The sequence below is a fragment of the Typopeltis vanoorti genome, chromosome 2 (assembly GCF_054136105.1).
Source record: "Typopeltis vanoorti isolate ZY-2024b chromosome 2, IOZ_Tvanoo_1.0, whole genome shotgun sequence".
In the NCBI taxonomy this organism is placed as follows: Eukaryota; Metazoa; Arthropoda; class Arachnida; order Uropygi; family Thelyphonidae; genus Typopeltis; species Typopeltis vanoorti.
The window spans coordinates 50,082,519-50,100,445 of record NC_143550.1 but is presented as its reverse complement, the minus strand read 5'-3'; the positions used below and the strand labels follow the sequence as shown (position 1 = coordinate 50,100,445).

At 34.9% G+C, this 17,927-nt stretch overlaps 1 protein-coding gene across 4 annotated transcripts in view; it reads left to right on the top strand.

Annotated features, from left to right (window-relative positions):
* CSN1b (COP9 signalosome subunit 1b) overlaps positions 1 to 17,927 on the top strand; it is a 279,185-nt gene that overhangs the window by 211,789 nt on the left and 49,469 nt on the right. For 2 of the 4 annotated variants that reach the window (XM_090404906.1, XM_090404886.1), the window contains exon 14: positions 7,693 to 7,730. The exons of the other annotated variants lie outside the window; for them this stretch is intronic. In XM_090404906.1, coding sequence (XP_090261032.1) covers positions 7,693 to 7,730 — 38 coding nt within the window. The remainder of the gene's footprint in view (positions 1 to 7,692; positions 7,731 to 17,927) is intronic. 4 annotated transcript variants of the gene reach the window in all.

The following is a 17,927-nucleotide window of genomic DNA, read 5'->3' as shown; positions in this document are numbered from 1 at the left end:
AAATTGATATCCATTCTCCTTAGCCCAGAACTCCAATCTATCGAAGTCATCCTGCAAGATTTTGACATCTTCTACATTCACTATTGCCCTACCCAACTTTCCATCATCAGCGAACAAATGAACTGTTCCTCTTAGATTCTTCCCTATATCGTTAATGAACAAATTAAACAGCAGTGGTCTAGTCACTAGTCACAGGCCGTCTTTTGGACTCTACTCCTGAATAAACTACTCTCTGATATCTCTCCATCAACCACCCACCTATCCATCTCACCAACCCTATATCCATTCCTATATGTTGTAGTTTACGGATTAGAATTCCATGAGGTATCCTGTCAAATGCCTTAGCCAGATCCAGCAGTATCACTGTAAACCCATTACCCTTATCCAGTTCAGCCATCACTGTGTTATAAAACTTGAGCAAGCTACTGAGGCATGATCTACCTTTCACAAAGCCATGCTGTCCCCCGTACAGTATCTCATTTTCATCAATCGATTCCTGCATTTTTCCCTTGACTACTTTCTCCAAGACCTTGACAATGACTCCTGATATGCTGATCGGTCAGTAATTTGCAACAGTAGTCTTGGATCCTCTTTTATGCAGTGGAACTATTTTCCCCTCTTTCCACACCTTAGGGACTAAACCAGACCCGAGACTCAGATTGAACAACATGGTTAAGGGCACTGATAATTCTTTAGCCACTTCACGTAAGACCCGTGCCGGTATACCATCCAATCCCACAGATGTATTCATATTAAGGTTCTGTAATAGACTATTCACCTCCACTTCATTCATCACAATTCCCATATAAACTAATGGTTCTTTCATTTTTTCAATGTTACCACCTGGATGATATACTCTTGCAAAGTGCTAGCTCATTAATTCCACTATATCGACTGATTCAGTGACCTCCTTACCATCGTCATTCCTTAAAATCATTTTGCCGTGCACAGTTTTTTTTTTTTTTTTGCTTGCATCATATTGAAAGAACTGGGATTGTTTAGCTTGCATAGCTAGTTTCCTTTCATAATCCGCTTTTGCTTTTTTTACCACACTCATTACCCTTCTGGCCTGCACTTTATACCGTTCGTGTGCCTGCAGGTCACCTCTTTCTTTAAATTCCCTCCACAGTTGTTTCTTTTTTTGCAGCTCAAGCTTAATGGTGTTATTCATCCATTTAACCCCTCCTTGTTTTACTATTTGGACCGTAGGTATACAATCAGCAATAACCTCCTGTAAATGCTCCTTGACCACTTCCCATGCTCTGTCGACATTCCAGCCCTTGCAGTTTTACATGCCATGGCACTGATCCAAGCAATCTCCTAAACTTGTCATACCTGCCAGCACTCTAATTCCATATATACTCTGTCTTAATCGAAAATTCCACACCTTTAGCCACCTCCCAGGTGGCTAAAGGTGTGGAACCTTATGATCACTCTTACCAGTAGGTGGCAACATGGTCATATTCATTACAGTCAAATTCTCAGATGCTATTACCAGGTAAAGCACTCTCAAACCCCTGGTATTTTCAATTACATGCTGTCTCAGATAGTTATCCCTTAATAATTGAATAAAATCCATTTCCTTCCTCACATGTGTCCTCTCCTCCTTCCAATCAATGCTGCCATAGTTGAAATCCCCCATAATAATTACCCTCCTTCCACTCATTTCATCAATTTGTTTATGCATACTATCTCCACCATCTATTCCATCACCTAGTCTATAGCAGCACCCAACTGTATATTTTGTTCTGCCAGTCTCAATCTCATACCAAATAGCCTCAAATGAGCTCCTTTCACTATCGTGCAACAATACAACCTCAATTCTCCTTGGCTGCAGTTCATCAGCTATAATCAATAACACTCCTCCCACCATTTTATTCTCTCTGTCCCTCCTAAACACACTATAACATACACATTTTATCCCACTAACTATATCATATTCCATCAGCCATGTTTCACTAATGCCAATAACCTGCGGCCAGGAAGAGCCAATCAAGGCCAAAAATTCTTTCTTCTTGTTCCTAATACTCCTGGCATTAGTATACATGAAATGCAGAAGTCCCTTTGTCCCACCCCTATCTTGATGCATTATTCTAACTATCCCATTCTGATTTCTTGTCCTTAGTACTGGCTCGGGTACATTATATACATTCTTACACTCAACTGTCTCACTGATGTCCGCATATCCACTATCCCCCCCCTTGGTAGTTCTAATTTCCCTGGTTCTACACATCCATTTTCACTTCATTCAGCAACACTTTTTCCAGTCTCTGCACACCAAATCCATTCAAATGCAGGCCATCCATCTTGTATAAATCCTTTTGCCCATCAAACTCATTCCACACGTCCACGAATTCCACACCACACCGTCTGCATAACCTGCACATAAAGTCATTTGTGATTATGGCCCTCCTCCTAAACTCCTCTCTGTTGTACTGTGGCAACAGACTCGCCATCCTAACTCTGTCACTCTTTTCTTTCGCTACCTTTAACAATACTTTCAAGTCCTCTCTCATAAAAAATTTATCTCCTTTCAATTAATTCTTACCCGCCACAACTATCAATTCTTTCACCCTCTGTTTTTGTGTTCTAATACTCTCACTTACATCCTTAAATTTTGCACCCGCTAAGTACGATTTAGTTAAACTCCCATCTATCACTCCTCTTAATAACGAGTCACCATACAACACTCTTTCCTTCATTTCAGAAACTCTCCCACTCTTATGCTTATTTTTCATTTCAAACACTTGTTTATTTCTGTGTGCCGAGGCACTCTGGAAAGAGTTTTGCAGGTGCTCCAACTGCCACTGCGCACTGTGTATCACTGCGTGCAACCTAGCGATCTCACTCCCTACAAATGATTCCTCATTTTTTTCATCATTTAAACCATTTTCTCTCTCTGTATAGTTGCTTTCACTCTCTCTTTGATCACTGCTCTCATTGCCATCTTGTACAACATCGCAATTCCCTATCAAGCCACTATTTTCACTCAAATTCTGGCTTTCTTCAACCATAACTATATCACGACCTGACACATATTATAATTCCTCACTTTGCTTACACTTTCTGCACATTCTTCCACCACTATCACTTTCCAACCAAACTCCAGCCTCCTTCGGGAATGCCTACATCCCTCACATTACAGTTTTTGAACAAAGGCATCGTACTTTTGGATGCCATTATCTTATGTCGCATTGGCACCATGTGCTATTCTATGAAACATACCAAAATACTAAGTTAAATAAAAAGGAATTCACACCAAAATCACACAGACACAACAAGCTACCAAAAATAAACAATACTCCGTTAAGATTTAAACCAATATTCCAATTTTCACTCAAAATTTTACTTAGCTTTTGGTAGCTCTCTGAAGACACTACACACCATGTAGCCCTCTCAATATACACATTGCTAAAACATTGTATCTCTGAGAAAGAGGTTGAAGAGAATCTGTAAGAGAAGGATTATCTATGTGCCAAATTGCTTTCCTCTGGACAGCATCAAGAATTTTTAAGGAAATTTTAGGTGCACCATCCCAAATGTGCAGTGTTCTAAGCAATGGCAGATCTGGGATTCATGTATAATTAAGAGTTGGATGGGTATAAAATAGCATCCAGAACAAAAGAGGGTGCCTAGTTTTTTTGTATGCTGAGGAAGCTATTAATGTGATGTGCTCATGCCAGGAGAGACTGGAAGTAAATGTTAGTCCAAGCAGAGAGAGATCTGATCTCAACTGTGTATTACTAAGTGTAAGGGTATGTGAGCTGAGATCTCTTGTAAGAGAAAAGGCAAGACAGTGTTTTGGTAGCATTGAACATAACCAGACAGTCCTTTCTCCTTTGAATTATGGTATGTGGATCACTGTTTAAGGCACTGGTTATAGATGATCTTGAAGCTTGGGATGTCAGAGTAGTGCATGGTTTCTCAAATAAATATCATGAATTGGAGGCTACAAATCTGTGGATAGGATTAGTGATGATTGAGAATATGTACAGGAGATAAGATTGAGCCTTATGGCACTCTTACATTGGTCAAAGTTCGAAGAGAAGGAGCCATCCACCATGGCACTCAGTAAATGATCACAAAGGAACTGTCAACCCAATTAATTACAGAGAGTGGAAGGTAGACCAAAGAATGGCAATTTGTTTAGCAGGCCTCGGTACGAGATATAGTCAGAAACTCAGGAAATGTCGAGAATGCCAGCACAAGTTTCTCTGAACCTTTTTGTAGTACATGTCCAGTGGTGGGTGATGCAAGCTAAGAGGTCAGCTCTGGATCTTGAGTGGTGGAATCTATACTGGTGGTTGCTGATTAATTAATGAGCCTCCAGTTAGTGGAGAAGTTGGCTATTGGTGGCTTTCTCTATTTTCTGGAGAGGACTGAGACGATGCTGACTGGTTTGGTAGTTTGATGGTAGATTTCTATCTCTTTTCTTGGAATAGGCTGGATGTGCGATTCCGTCCACACACATTAGGATAAGTGCCAGCTATATATAACATTATATAGACGATACAGGACAGGTGTTAGCTCTGGAGCACAATGTTTGAGAACAGTTGGAGGGATGCTATCAGGACTAGAAGACTTTTTTAGTGTCCAGGTTATTTAGTAAGTTTCTAAGCCTGGCTAGCCGAGTGGTTAGCATATCCGCTCTCCAGCTAAAAGGCTACAGGTTCGAATCCCACCGTGGGCATGGATTTTTGTGATTGTCCGTTGAAATACTAGTGGTGGTGGTCGGTGATAGATGGCATTGGTGTAGTTGCGGTCAGTTGGTGGATTGTGAGTGGTGGAGACAGAGTTGTAGAGTAGATGCCCTCCCTCGATGACTCTTTGGACTCCCTGGAGGTGACAAATAATAATAATAATATATATGTATGTATATATATATTTTGATCGAAAAATTACAGGAGGCATATATAAGTAGGAGGTGATTTCCCTTGGAAATCTATTTAGGAGTTCAAGGAAAAGCAAAATGCTAGGGGATCAGCTTTATCTTTGTATGAAGTAGTGATGGTGTCATCAGGATGTCAGAGAGAGAGAGGTCATCATGTTGGAGGGTTAATGAGTATGTACAGCACTGGGAAAGATAAACACATTGATCAAAAAGAGGTGGAAGTGCAGGTAAGCAGAAGTTGTGTACAATGGCCTTAGCAAGGGACCAGAAGGCATGGCTTTCATTTGGACTGTAAGCAAGTTTTCTGCTGTTGACTGTTTTGCATTTATTGTGTGCTTCGGTATAAGCCACCTACAGTAAGCTGAAGTTTTTGCTTTGATACACTTTCTGTTGAACTTGTTTCTTGGAAAGGATAAAGATTTTGGCTAGAGTGGGGTATGAAGGTCTTCAGCTTTCATACTCCACAAATCACAGAAATACCTTTGCCAGCAAAGGTATTTCTGTGATTTGTTCAAAGCAGTTATTAGTCAGATGAGCAGGTGCAATAGTTACCTAGGGAAAGAAGTAGTAGAAGTTCTGGAGATCATCCCAGTTGGTACCTTTGTAGTGCCAGATAATGCAAGGTCAGAAGTAGTTTGAGAAAGGGGTTTCTATGTGAGAGGAGAATTCAACAAGATTGTGGTCTGAGAGGTTGTAACAAGAGGTGACCTCTGCAGTGTATCTGCAGAGGTCACCTATTGCAGAGAGGAAGAGGGTTATCAGGAATTTGTGTAGGTAGATGTACAATTTGCATTAGGTTATTGCTTATAGCAAAGACATCTGCTTCTTCTTGTCCAGCTTGGTCAGTAGTGTTGGAAAAGGGGAGCCAGTTGGGATTGTGGGGATGTTGAGGTTGCATAGGAAGATGACCTCACTGTTTAGATAGCTGGGTTTCAGATGGGTGTGTTTCATGGAAATGGGATATGAAGAGATCTGAATGGTTTTCAGGAGTTTGGAGACTGGTAAATGCAGCAAATGAATGTTACAAAATGGAGCAAAGAAACCTTGAACTATCTTGGTTAGATTGCATCTGAAAAGTATCTTGGGGGAAGGTCACCACTACTGATCTTATATTATTTTATGATAATGTTGAGGTAAAAATCTTTGTACAACAGAATCATGACACATGTAGATGCTTGTGTCACACCTAGACTTGGAAATTTGTTGTTATTTTAACTTCTATGCAACATTTTTTTTTTTTTCAAATTCGAATTAAAAAGAAAAACTATACAGGAAAACCTCACTTAACACGATTAATTAATCCATCAATTAATGCACACTAAGTAAAATCATATTAAGCAAATACAATAAACAATAGGAATAATTATAATTCATCCATCAGTTAGTGTAAATTTGAAAGGGAAAAAAAAAGAATTATAAGCTATATTAGAGGATAAAATCATCAAAGTTAATAAAAATCAATTCTTAAATTTTTATGTAATTTCTAAGCATTTGATTGAGCTACTTTTTTACAAAAAAATTGAGTAAAGATGTTTGAATAGTGCTCAACTTTTTCATCTTCAGTCCAGCTCGATTTTTAAAATGGTCGAACCATCCTAAACTTGCAGCAAAGCTTTAACATTCCTCTTGAAATTTGGTCTCTTTTAACACGTTCATTGCCAATCACGCGATATCGCGTTATGCGAGTTCTCACCGGGTGGCCGATCACGTGTTATCGCTTGGACATCGCTAACTAAATAAAAAAAAAATAAAATAAAGTTGGCCACCCCACGAAATTCCAATTTTCAGCTTGGCAATGAACGATATCACACGATGCGAGTTCTCACCAAACAGTCGATCACGCGTTATCGCATGGACGTCGCTAACTAAATAAAAAAATTAAAAAAAAATTGGCCACCACGAAATTCCAATTTTCAGCTTGGCAATGAAAGTGTTAATGATGTAAAAATATTGAGCTTTTGCCTGAATATTCCTTGTACTAAGAGGTATTCTTTTTTGGTTACAATCCTCAATCCAGAGTGATAGATGTTCCATCTCAATCATTAAATGGCTTCTGTTTTGGGTGATATACATGCTTGAAGAAGGAGTAGCAACTTTTCCTTGTTCTTTGTTTGTATTCTTTGCTCTTATTTAATATAGTCCGAACTGTAGATCTGCTGTATCCCAGGTCTTGCACAATCACTGTATTACTACTGCCACTTTCATGTCTCTAAATGACTTCCAGCTTTTCCTCTAACATAATTACTTTTCTTCTCTTTTTATTACTGCCACTTTGTTTATCAGTCTTTCTCTTTTCCATATCAGGGGTGAATATAATAAAGCCTTATAGGTATCTAAATTAAAGCAAAATGAAGGAAAAGTGATTGAGCAAGAAAACAGAGTTTCCACTTGTGCTTGTAATGATCTTTGAGTCAACTGCCGAGTATCACTGCTACTGCCCACTGGCTGTTACATTGACAAGTGCTACCACTCACTGGTGGCACTTGTCAATGTGTCAATTTTTATTTTTTAAAAAATAAAAATAAAAAAAGCTGGAAATAATGTAATTTCATTCATGTTAAGCGAGGTTTTCTTGTATATAAAAACAAAGAACAAAATGTTTGTGACTTAGAAACATGCTCATATTGTCAAAATATCTGTCGACACTGTTAATGTTAACACCACCCCCCTTACCCAATGCATACCTTTTGCATACATGAGACGATTGAAAATCACTCTGTTTTTTAATCATACATAGAATTCCATTTATGAAATTCATGTTATTCACTATATTTCGGTGATGGAATTAATTCTTTTGCTAGCAAAATGATTTTCCCCAGATGAAAAAATTTGCAAATATGTAAGTATAAAAATCTTAAAATTTTCAAATCATTACATTCTTGTTGCTTGTTTTCTAATCCTCTTATGCAATTTCACTGTGCCAGACATTTTTCATTTAAAAAAAAATTATACGTTCATTACAGAAAATTTTAAAATTTCTCTTTAAATAAAAATACAGTGTCATTAAAATAACAAAAAATAATAATAATAATAATAATGAAAAATTCTCTCTTATTTGCATTTCTAATGTAAAAGTGCTCTACTTACTGCAAAATTTAATTGCTTCTCCTTTGTGCAGAAATCTGTTAATATCATTAATTCAAGGCCAGGTATATACTTCAATGATAGTTACTATATGTGTTACTTTTTTTTTTTTTTGATCATATATGCGCACAACATCATATTAGGATAGTGTAACTATGAATTTAATTGTTTGCATTCTGTTGCATTTAAACCATCCTTGGAGTACAAATTATCTATCAGAAACATAGCTATAAAGAAGTATATAGTGGATATAAATAGTTCTTCCTGTCTTTTCTCCATACCTACTTCATTTTTAAGTTCTTTTCATGGTGTGTGAAGTATCATATGTCTGGAAGTTGGTTATTTTGGAAATGAGCTCTTAGGATGCTGATTTGCATCAGCATCCCAGAAGCACAAAATTTCCAAGTTTATTGTCTGTCATCCTAGTGATAAATTTAGATCGATCAACTGAATTAATAAATTCATTGAGCATATTGACCTAATGTGATATAAGCTAATGCTTATAAAGTAACATAAACATTTTAGAAGTTTTTTTTCCCCTACAGAACAAAATTGCTACTGTAATTATTACTCTCCACCTATTTTGCTTAGATTTGAACAATTGTTGAAGCTTCCTTTCAACAGTTTATTATTATTATTATTTTACCACAAGCAAAATAAATAAATTCATCAGTCTACCCCTCTAGGATTATCTGTTTATAAAATTTCTAAAAGCCACTACTCATCAATAGCTATTTCTGATTTGCAGACTTCAGGCATAGAAGTCACTTTCATTTCAAAAACACATTCTGTCAGCTGTATTCATATAAAGATAACTGCAATTCATAGGGTTAACTTTCTTATTAGGTATTAAAATTTCTTTAAATTACTTATCTCATGTGTGGCATTATCATTATTGAAAATGTCAGCTTAAATAGCTTTCTGCTATTTAAGCTGACAAATCTGCTCTCTAATCAGACATTCAAATTACACTACAAACATGGATACCATTTATCTTGAAGCAGAAGACAAATTTCATTGCCTGGTGGAGGCCTGGAGTTACTTGAAAATTTTTTGGTGTAGTCTCTAGAGCAGAGTTTCTGGATTATCTAATCCTTAGCCCACCCACAGTACGATAGGTTTGCTATCATTAATATATAATAAATTTGAATGGGGTTAGTATTAAAAAAAATATCTATTTACTATTATATAACTTGCATTCAAACTATTTACTCAGTAGTGCAAGTTGTCTAATGGTAAACTGTTTTATATATATATATACAGGGTGTTCGGGATAAATTTGACATATTTATAATTAATTATATTTTTCCGTAAGTTACATGTATTAACACACACTTCTCTTCATTTAAAAGTTTGGACCCTTCTTCATTCATATACAAGATGTCAGAAAGGATGGATAGCTGGAACCCACCTGAATCATGGAAGAGAATAACTTGTATCATGATGATTCGTGCCCGCCATCAAAATAAGGATATTACGACTGCTGCCCAATGCTCCCTGAATACAGTAAAAACAATCAGGCATGAACTAGAGACTTGCAATGGTGACTACGAGGATGTAGCAAGAAGAAAGATCCCTAGCAGACGATCTGATTGCGTTCGTACAGCAGAATTCCTCGCAAATCTGCAGGAACAGGTGTTGAAGAACCCTGGCATTGGAATTCGGGCTTTGTTCGTGGAGTTGCTAACTGTAGTCAAGCCCTGGATAACAAGGGTAGCCAATGGTAGGCCGTATGTATGGCAGCAGGATTCGGCCCCTTGCCACACCTCTGGGAAAAGTCAAAAATGGTTGTCTGAAAATTTCTACGACTTCACCAGTCCAAATGTTTGGCCTCCAAACTCCCCAGACCTTAACCCCATGGATTATTTTGTATGGGGCGCAGTTGAAAAAGACACCAATCGCACTTCCAGTAATACAAAAGCCCAGTTAATGGATAAAATTAAAACAGTTTTTGCGGCCCTTCCCAGGGAGACTGTAGCATCAGCTTGTTCGAGGTTCCGAAGCAGAATTGAAGCTGTGATCGATGCTAATGGTGGTTATTTTGAGTAAATCTTGTCGATAGTATTGTAATTAACTCTGCCTGTAATGTTTTTTTGTCAATTCATTAAATTTAATAGATACAAAGAAGATTTTCTTTTTCCTTACGAAACTGTCAAATTTATCCCGAACACCCTGTATATTCTAGGCACTTGACTAAATAGCAGTTTCTTCAATACCTTTTATAATAGTTAATAAGCTGTGCACAGTTTAGTAATTACTGATCTATGTGTTAAAAATGATAAAGAGAAGAGTTGCTTTTAAATTGACAGTAATAAAAACAAAAGCTTTTAACAATAGAGTGACAAACTGCCTTCCCCAAACAAAGGATTTAAAGATGATCACCAAATGAACTAGCACAAAACACTATGTAATATAATCACTGTCAGCGCCAGGTTATTTTACACCCTAGGCAAAGTTTACAAGTGCACCCCTTATTTCACAAGTTGGATATTTTTTAAAATGAAATTTTAAATATAAAAAATAAAAATTATTTTGGCATGCTTTATTAGTAATATACAATATGTATAATATATGAAAATCAAATTTTAATTTTTCTTGTCTTTAATTTTCCAAAATTTTGAAAGTTTTGTGCCCCTTCATGGCTTGCACCCTAGGCGGTTGCCTAGTTTGCCTAAATGGTAATGCCAGCCCTGAATATAATATTGTTAAACAAACAAGATCTTAAATTTTTTGAGTTACAGAATTTTATTTATTAATAAAATAAATGAAATGAGAAAACAGTACATTAAATTACAACTGATAGTAACATGATAGCATTTAAACTCTTCAAATACTGACAGAAGAATTCGTGTTGCTAATTTTAATGTTTTCATTGCAGAATAGCATTATGCGATCACTTAAGAGTCAAAGCTAGATTACTGGAAGGCGATGTCCACTTTGAATTTCAAGAAATACAGAGACTGACTTGGGCTTAAGACCTAATCTCCAATCCTCACCTTCTCCTGATGCACCCTATTAGCAGATATTTACGTGAATACTGAACGAACAAGGATGAGCTGGTAGTTTGAGATTTAGCCAACCAAACTTATGTAGTGGCTTAAACCTGATACAAACGTGATATAAAACAGTGAAATGTCATACCACCTTGGCTCTGGTTAAACAAAACCCTGCTGAATTTTTCAGGAAACCAGGGAAAACAGTACAAATTCAGCTACTGGAACAAATCCCAACTCAGCATCAGCAGAATTCAAGATATGTATGATCAACATATGTATCAATGGAAAATGAGTGGAACTAGCAGAAGAATTAGAAAATACTGTTGACATAATTGATTTTGCTGAAACCAAGAGAGCAAAAATTGGCAAGATTTTTCAAAGTAACATTCTGCTACTTAGAAGAATCTTGTGAACAGTAATAATCAGGGAAATGAAGGAGTAATTGTAGTATTTAACACTAAATGTGAATGATAGACAGTGTCAAATAGAATGATGTGAGCAAATACCAAAATGGGAATTGTTCGGGGAGAGTTATTTGTTCCTGTGGTCCCAGAAGATTTTAGTAAAGAAGAAGTGAAGTTTTTTTTTTTATTTGTTTTTTATCATTAGAGAAAGCAGGCTGACATTTTAAAAAAAGCAAGCTAATAATAATGTAAATACATGATAGATTTCTCTTCAGGATGTGGACTAGTCATCACTAACATCATGATCCAGCATAAAAATGAGCACGTGTTCACATGAAAGAAACAAGAAATAAGTCTCACTGACATCATTGAAGTTTTTCACACAGGTTCACGATACAGGAGTATATAGGAGATTTGAAATAGGAAGATCACTATTTATTTTCCTAATAAAATTGAATATGATATCCAATTTTATCCTTCTGAGAAGGATAAAATTGAATATCATATTGAAAAGAAAAGTGTAAGAGAGTATTTTTAAACTCTCTCAACTGTCTGTTAAGATGAAGAATTAAATGGAGTAGTAGCATTTAGAGGTGAACTGCAGACACAAATATACAAATATTATCACAGAAAAAATGAAAGTTTGAAAACAAGAATGAAACCTCAGATAACCAATGGCACACTGAATAAAATGATTGATTCAGCTATTAAAAGGATGTGGTGAAATTGTTTGCAAGGATATATATTAAAAAACTTCAAGATTCATGAAGTTAAAGAAAAAGTCATGGGGGGAGAAGGAGAACGAAAGCCAAACAAAAGTGGCTAGCACGTGCTTGAGAATAATTTAAACAGAATGATCAGATATGATGGTATAAAAAGTTTACAGTTGCCTGCACTGCATAATTCAGAAGGTGTGATCAGATGTCGAATTCCAGATTTTACTGAAACCAAGAAAACAAAAATGGGCAAGATTCTTCTAAGTAACAGGATGTTACTTAGAAGAATCTTGCAGACAGTAATAATCGGGAAAAGGAAGGAGTAGTTGTAGTATTCAACACTAAACATGAAGATAATCATGAATGATAGGCAGTGTCAAATAGAATGATGTGGGCAAATACCAAGTATTAGTACTAACACCAAGTTAGTATTGAGGGTGGTACAGAAAATAGTTTGTAAAATCAAATGTGAGACAAGATGCTTACTATCCCCACTGTAATTTATCACCTATATGATAAATTTTTGAATGGGAAACATTTCATTTAACACAAGTAAAATACTCGTAGAAAGGCTTAAATGTTGGTTGTACATGCTTACTAATAAGGAAATTAAACATACAATAGAATATACATTAAATTAAACTTTAATATATTTCCAATATTTCAGCAAAGGAACTTACAATAACGTGCATGCAGACACTAAACACAGTAAATGAGAAATGAAGCAAGGAAGCTATGGTTTTCCTAAAAGTCCTGATGGTGCCCCCTAGCGGGCTATGTAGGTATTCTTGGCCGTTGGACTGAAGGTCTCCTTGCTATCCCCAGTGTGACTTATCACCTACATGGATCACATTATGAAGGAAAGGGGCATTAGTCCAGATATCAGAATTGGAGGTGTTAAAATATCAGCTCTTATGCAGTTGATGTTATATTCTAGTACAGTCTGCAGAATCATATTTAAAAAAATGTTAGAAAAGAACTTGACACTATTAATATTCAGAAATGTGTAAGCAGAGCCAATCTGAGGTAGTATGATCGCTACTTAAACAGTGAAATGGTGAAAGGACAAAACAGTGAAGGTGGCAAAAAGATCAAGATCTGGGTAGATTGATTCAGTCAGAAGTGCCATAGAAGACCAAAATATTAGATACTACATTATTGGAGTAACAAGTAAGGCAAGTAAAATAGTTTCACCTATTTAAGCACGATTTTTAGTGAAGAAATAGGCAACAGAGTTAGCAATGCTAATATAATGTAGTCAACTGAATAAATTTGCATGGAATAAGAGAGAAATTATTCAAGACACTAAATTAGCTGTATACAAAACAGTGTTCAAATCAATTTTAACTTATGGACCTGAGAGCTAGGTTAGAAATAAAACAGTTAATCAAACACTAGAGATTGCTGATAAGAGAGTCCTGAGGAAAAATTAGTGGAGTGAACAGAATGCAGAATCATATTAAAAATGATATTAAAAAAGAACTTGACACTATTAATATTCAGAAATGTTTAAGCAGAGCCAATCTGAGGTAGTATGATCACTTAAACAGTGAAATGGTGAAAGGACAAAACAGTGAAGGTGGCAAAAAGAAGACCAAGATCTGGGTAGATGGATTCAGTCAGAAGTGCCATAGAAGACCAAAATGTTAGATACTACATTATTGGAGTATCTAATATTTTATTGTAACAAGTAAGATTAATTTTGAGAAAAAATTTTGATGGTTAGAATAATGTAAGTTTCTCAAGGTATATACTCCTTGAGAGTACATATCAGGAATTTTATGATGTTAACGAATATAATTATGTAGAAAGTATTTTACCTTGGGTATAATAAATGTTAAAGATACCAAGCTATTTGTGGCCCCTTTCCTTGCTTACTTGGGAAATGGAGTAAAACCAAGTTTAAAATAGCTTGGTATCTTTAACGAATATAATTATGTTAACATTGTTGGTAGAGATAATGTAATATGCTTTCAGCCACTAGCTGAAATTCGTTGTACCGAGGAAATTTGTTAAAGTAAATGATAGGTTATCACATTGGTATAGTAATCTTTTAGGTGAAGCATACACGTCTCTTAATGAACAAATCTAGATCTTGGAATGAAATCAGCTGTGCCATTGCATACATGCATATGTTGACATATTTTTAAATATTTAAGTGCTATTTGTTAATGTTTCATACTGACCATAAGGTTAGTATTGACAGCTTTGTTGCACTCAATTTTTTGCCAAAGATGTCGGTTTCATTTGCCACCATCAATATGTAATAATTTTGTAATGTCCACTTATTAAACAACATTTTCTTTCTTTTCATCTTATATTTCTCTCTCTCTTTGCTCTTGTATTTTTTTATTATTTTTTATTGTATAGAAATTCTCTTCTCTCAGTTAAAAAAAAAAGTTGGCTTTCACAGTAGTAGTTCTATCCATTCTCAATATATACTTCACACTAATGATTGTTAAAACACTTCAACATCACTCCTTTAAAGCTGTGTCTTGCATTATTTATAACTGTTTCTTCACTATTCCAGAAGATAAGTGAAGCCAAAAAAAATGGTAATGATTATTATTTTTTTATTTCTCTTTTTCTATCCTCTGTGCATTAATAACCTGCATCCTGTTTACCAAATGCTTTAATATTAGTTCGCCACTTACCACATTCTGTTGATGCTTATCTGACAAAAATGAATCCAAGCTTTTAAATTCTTACTTTTGAAACTTGACATTATACTTCTCATCACATCATTTACTAAGTTTTATTAAATGATGAAATGAGCTTCGAATAGTATGGTCATATTTTGATGCACTGTAATTTTTCAAATATCAATTAAATGGTATTAATTTCCAAGAGGTGCTGAAATTTAAAAAAAAAAAAAAGGATAACTTTTTAGTTCAATTTTTTGTACTATATTTATTTTATTAATTTTTTATATTAATAACTAATCTTTATTTTATCAAATAAAGATTAGTTATTCACTAAAGTTTGAAACATTTAAATTTTCCTGATATATTGACTCTCATCATAACAGTGTGGAAAATGATTGCATTAATGATAAATGCAGTTATAATTTTAAAAAATACTTACAGTAAAAAGGTCACTAATTGAAAATACCACACACACACACACACACAAAGAAAAAGAAAAAAAAACAGTTCTTCTGTTGCATTTATTAAAAAGAAAAATGTATTGTTATATATAAATTTATTTTAAAAAATGGTCTGAAATGTATGAACATGCGGTTATTTTGTAATCTTTCATGAAATTATATGATAATATCATTTGAATAAAAAAATTTTTAAAGCCAAAAGCTTTACTAAGATGAAAGTAAATGGATTTTATTATACTCTTATTTAAAAGCTCATGAAAAATTACATATCTTTAACATTTAATGAAGTATATTGGTTACTATAAGTGATAACAAAAATCAAATTGTTTTCCAATGTACATCTGATTAGTATCACTTATTTGTTCATCAGCAGATATCACATTCAATAAGGTCTACTCTATGTGATTAAATAGCTGTACTTGTTACTATTCAGTGGAACCTGTCTGTGATAACAGGAAGTTTCTGGGGGGGGGGGGGATGAAAGCTTTTTAGCTCCAAAAAATTAGTTTTCCTTCAACAGTCTCTTCCATAGTGAAATCAGAGAACTGATTTGTTTGTTTTCTGTTTTATTACAGTAATGTGTAACCAGTTATAACTAGACTGAGAATACAGGAGAAACTTACTTGAGTGAGAGTCACTACCAGTAAATCATGATATATATTAAATCCAATAAATTCATTGTTTAAAAAAGAGTAATTAAAACAAAGATGGAATTAAAAGAAACTATCTGGCCATTCTAATTGGCAAATCAAAATGAGGTTAATTTTAAGAGTAAATACTTATTTTCTTCCACAGGCTCATTTATTTTTGTCATTCCTATCTACCATTCGAATACAAAGATAGGTTCTTAAATCCTTTCTGTATCACTAAATAATACACCCTAGATATGAACATTTCATTGAACATACCCAATTATGATAGTATAGTTTGTTCATTTTTAAAATATACTTTGACTGTTATATTAATACATCCTATAAATTGCCTTGACTCTAGATTATTTGCAAATATATGAACTCTGACTAGCTGAGAATAATTTGTTATAGTGGAAGATTTGCTGAAGTGGATTTTCTTTTAAATCACACTAGTGCATGGGTGTTTGCCCGTGAAGTTTTTGTGGTTTGCAATGATGCTATTTGACTGTATCTCATATTTTGCTCTGCATGCTTAGACTTGTTAAATTTGATCTTTTGTGGTATTCCAGTTGACTTACACCGAACTACTAGCTCTCCAAGAAACCTGGAGAATTGTTTGTAGAAACTGTGTACATAATTCATAGCTGTTCATTTACTTTTAAGGGTATTTCCTTTTTCTCAAATTAAGTAAGACTTTAAAATAGAGATTTCTTATGTTTAAAAAATTGCACCAAAAACGCACAAGAAACGTAATGCTAAGAAGAGCAGTGCAGTCAAGAACAAGAAGGTTAGCCCCTAATGATGTTATTGGAGATATGGAGTAGGAGGTTATTGAAAATAAATTAACCCCCTAAATATCAAATTAAAGCAGATCATAAGAGAGATGATGCAGGAATTACAGAAAGTAAAGGGGCATTTAAATGAACATAGGGAGGAAAAGAAAATTAGCAGCAAAATAAGAAACAACAAAGCATGGACACAGGTAGGTCAGGAAATAACAAAAATCAGGTAAGTGTCATTGTTTGTAAAAAGGAAGGATACTATTTAATATAGTTACTCTATAATAAAACCTGCTATTGATGAGCAAGTTATAACTTCGAGTTTTCCCAGAGTAAAAATTAAGAATATAAAAGAAGGAATTTAAAAACAGAAAAGAAAATGAAACAAGATCGTAATTGTAGTTAATTACAATTACGACTTAACAGCTTAATTAGATAAGTTCAGTATGAGAAAGGACATGGAAGGGTTGTTGTAAGAGGCGAGAGTGAACAGTGAGAAAGTGAAAATAGTCAATATATTACCTAGATATGATAAAAATGAATTAAGGAGAAATGCTATGATGGCAAGCGATTTGATGTATAGGCTGTGTAGAAGGAATGGATGCAAGTTTTTAGATGTGTGGAGTGAGTTTGAGGGAAGATTGGATTTGTATAAAATGGACAGTCTACACCTGAATGCATTTGGTATCAGGAGTCTTGAAAAACTAATAACTGGTATGAGACCTAATACAGAGAATCAAGGAAACCAAATTATAAAGGGAGGAATGGTGAAAATGTGAGTGCAAGAGCAACAATGTTATATAACTGTGTTAATGACAGTTATGGGCTTTATCATGGAAATGTTGATGAGGAGAGAACAATTTTGGCTTTGTGTTCATCCAGTTTGGACCCATCAAACGTGTACAAAGATATCTACAACAAGTATAAGGCACTACAGACGAATAGAGATCTTCAAGTTGTTCAACTGTGTCATGCAGACTGCAGACAAGAGTATACAAAAGAACATGCGGCTAGATTATTATGTCTATACATGAATGCTAGGATTATCAGAAACAAATGGGTAGAGTTTGTTGTGGTCAATATGTTTGGACCTCAGATTGTAGGCATTAGTGAAACCTGGCTATCAAAATCTGATATAATAATTGGTATCGAGTGTAAAGGATGCAGTATTTTAGGAAGGATATAGAGGAGAGGGTGTGCTGCTAATGATATCGGATGACTTGAATCCAGTTAGAGTTGAGACCTATGATTGTAGTACTATTGAGAGTATTTCATGTGTCAGTGAGTTTAAAGCCATCTGGTGTTAGATGGAATCTAAT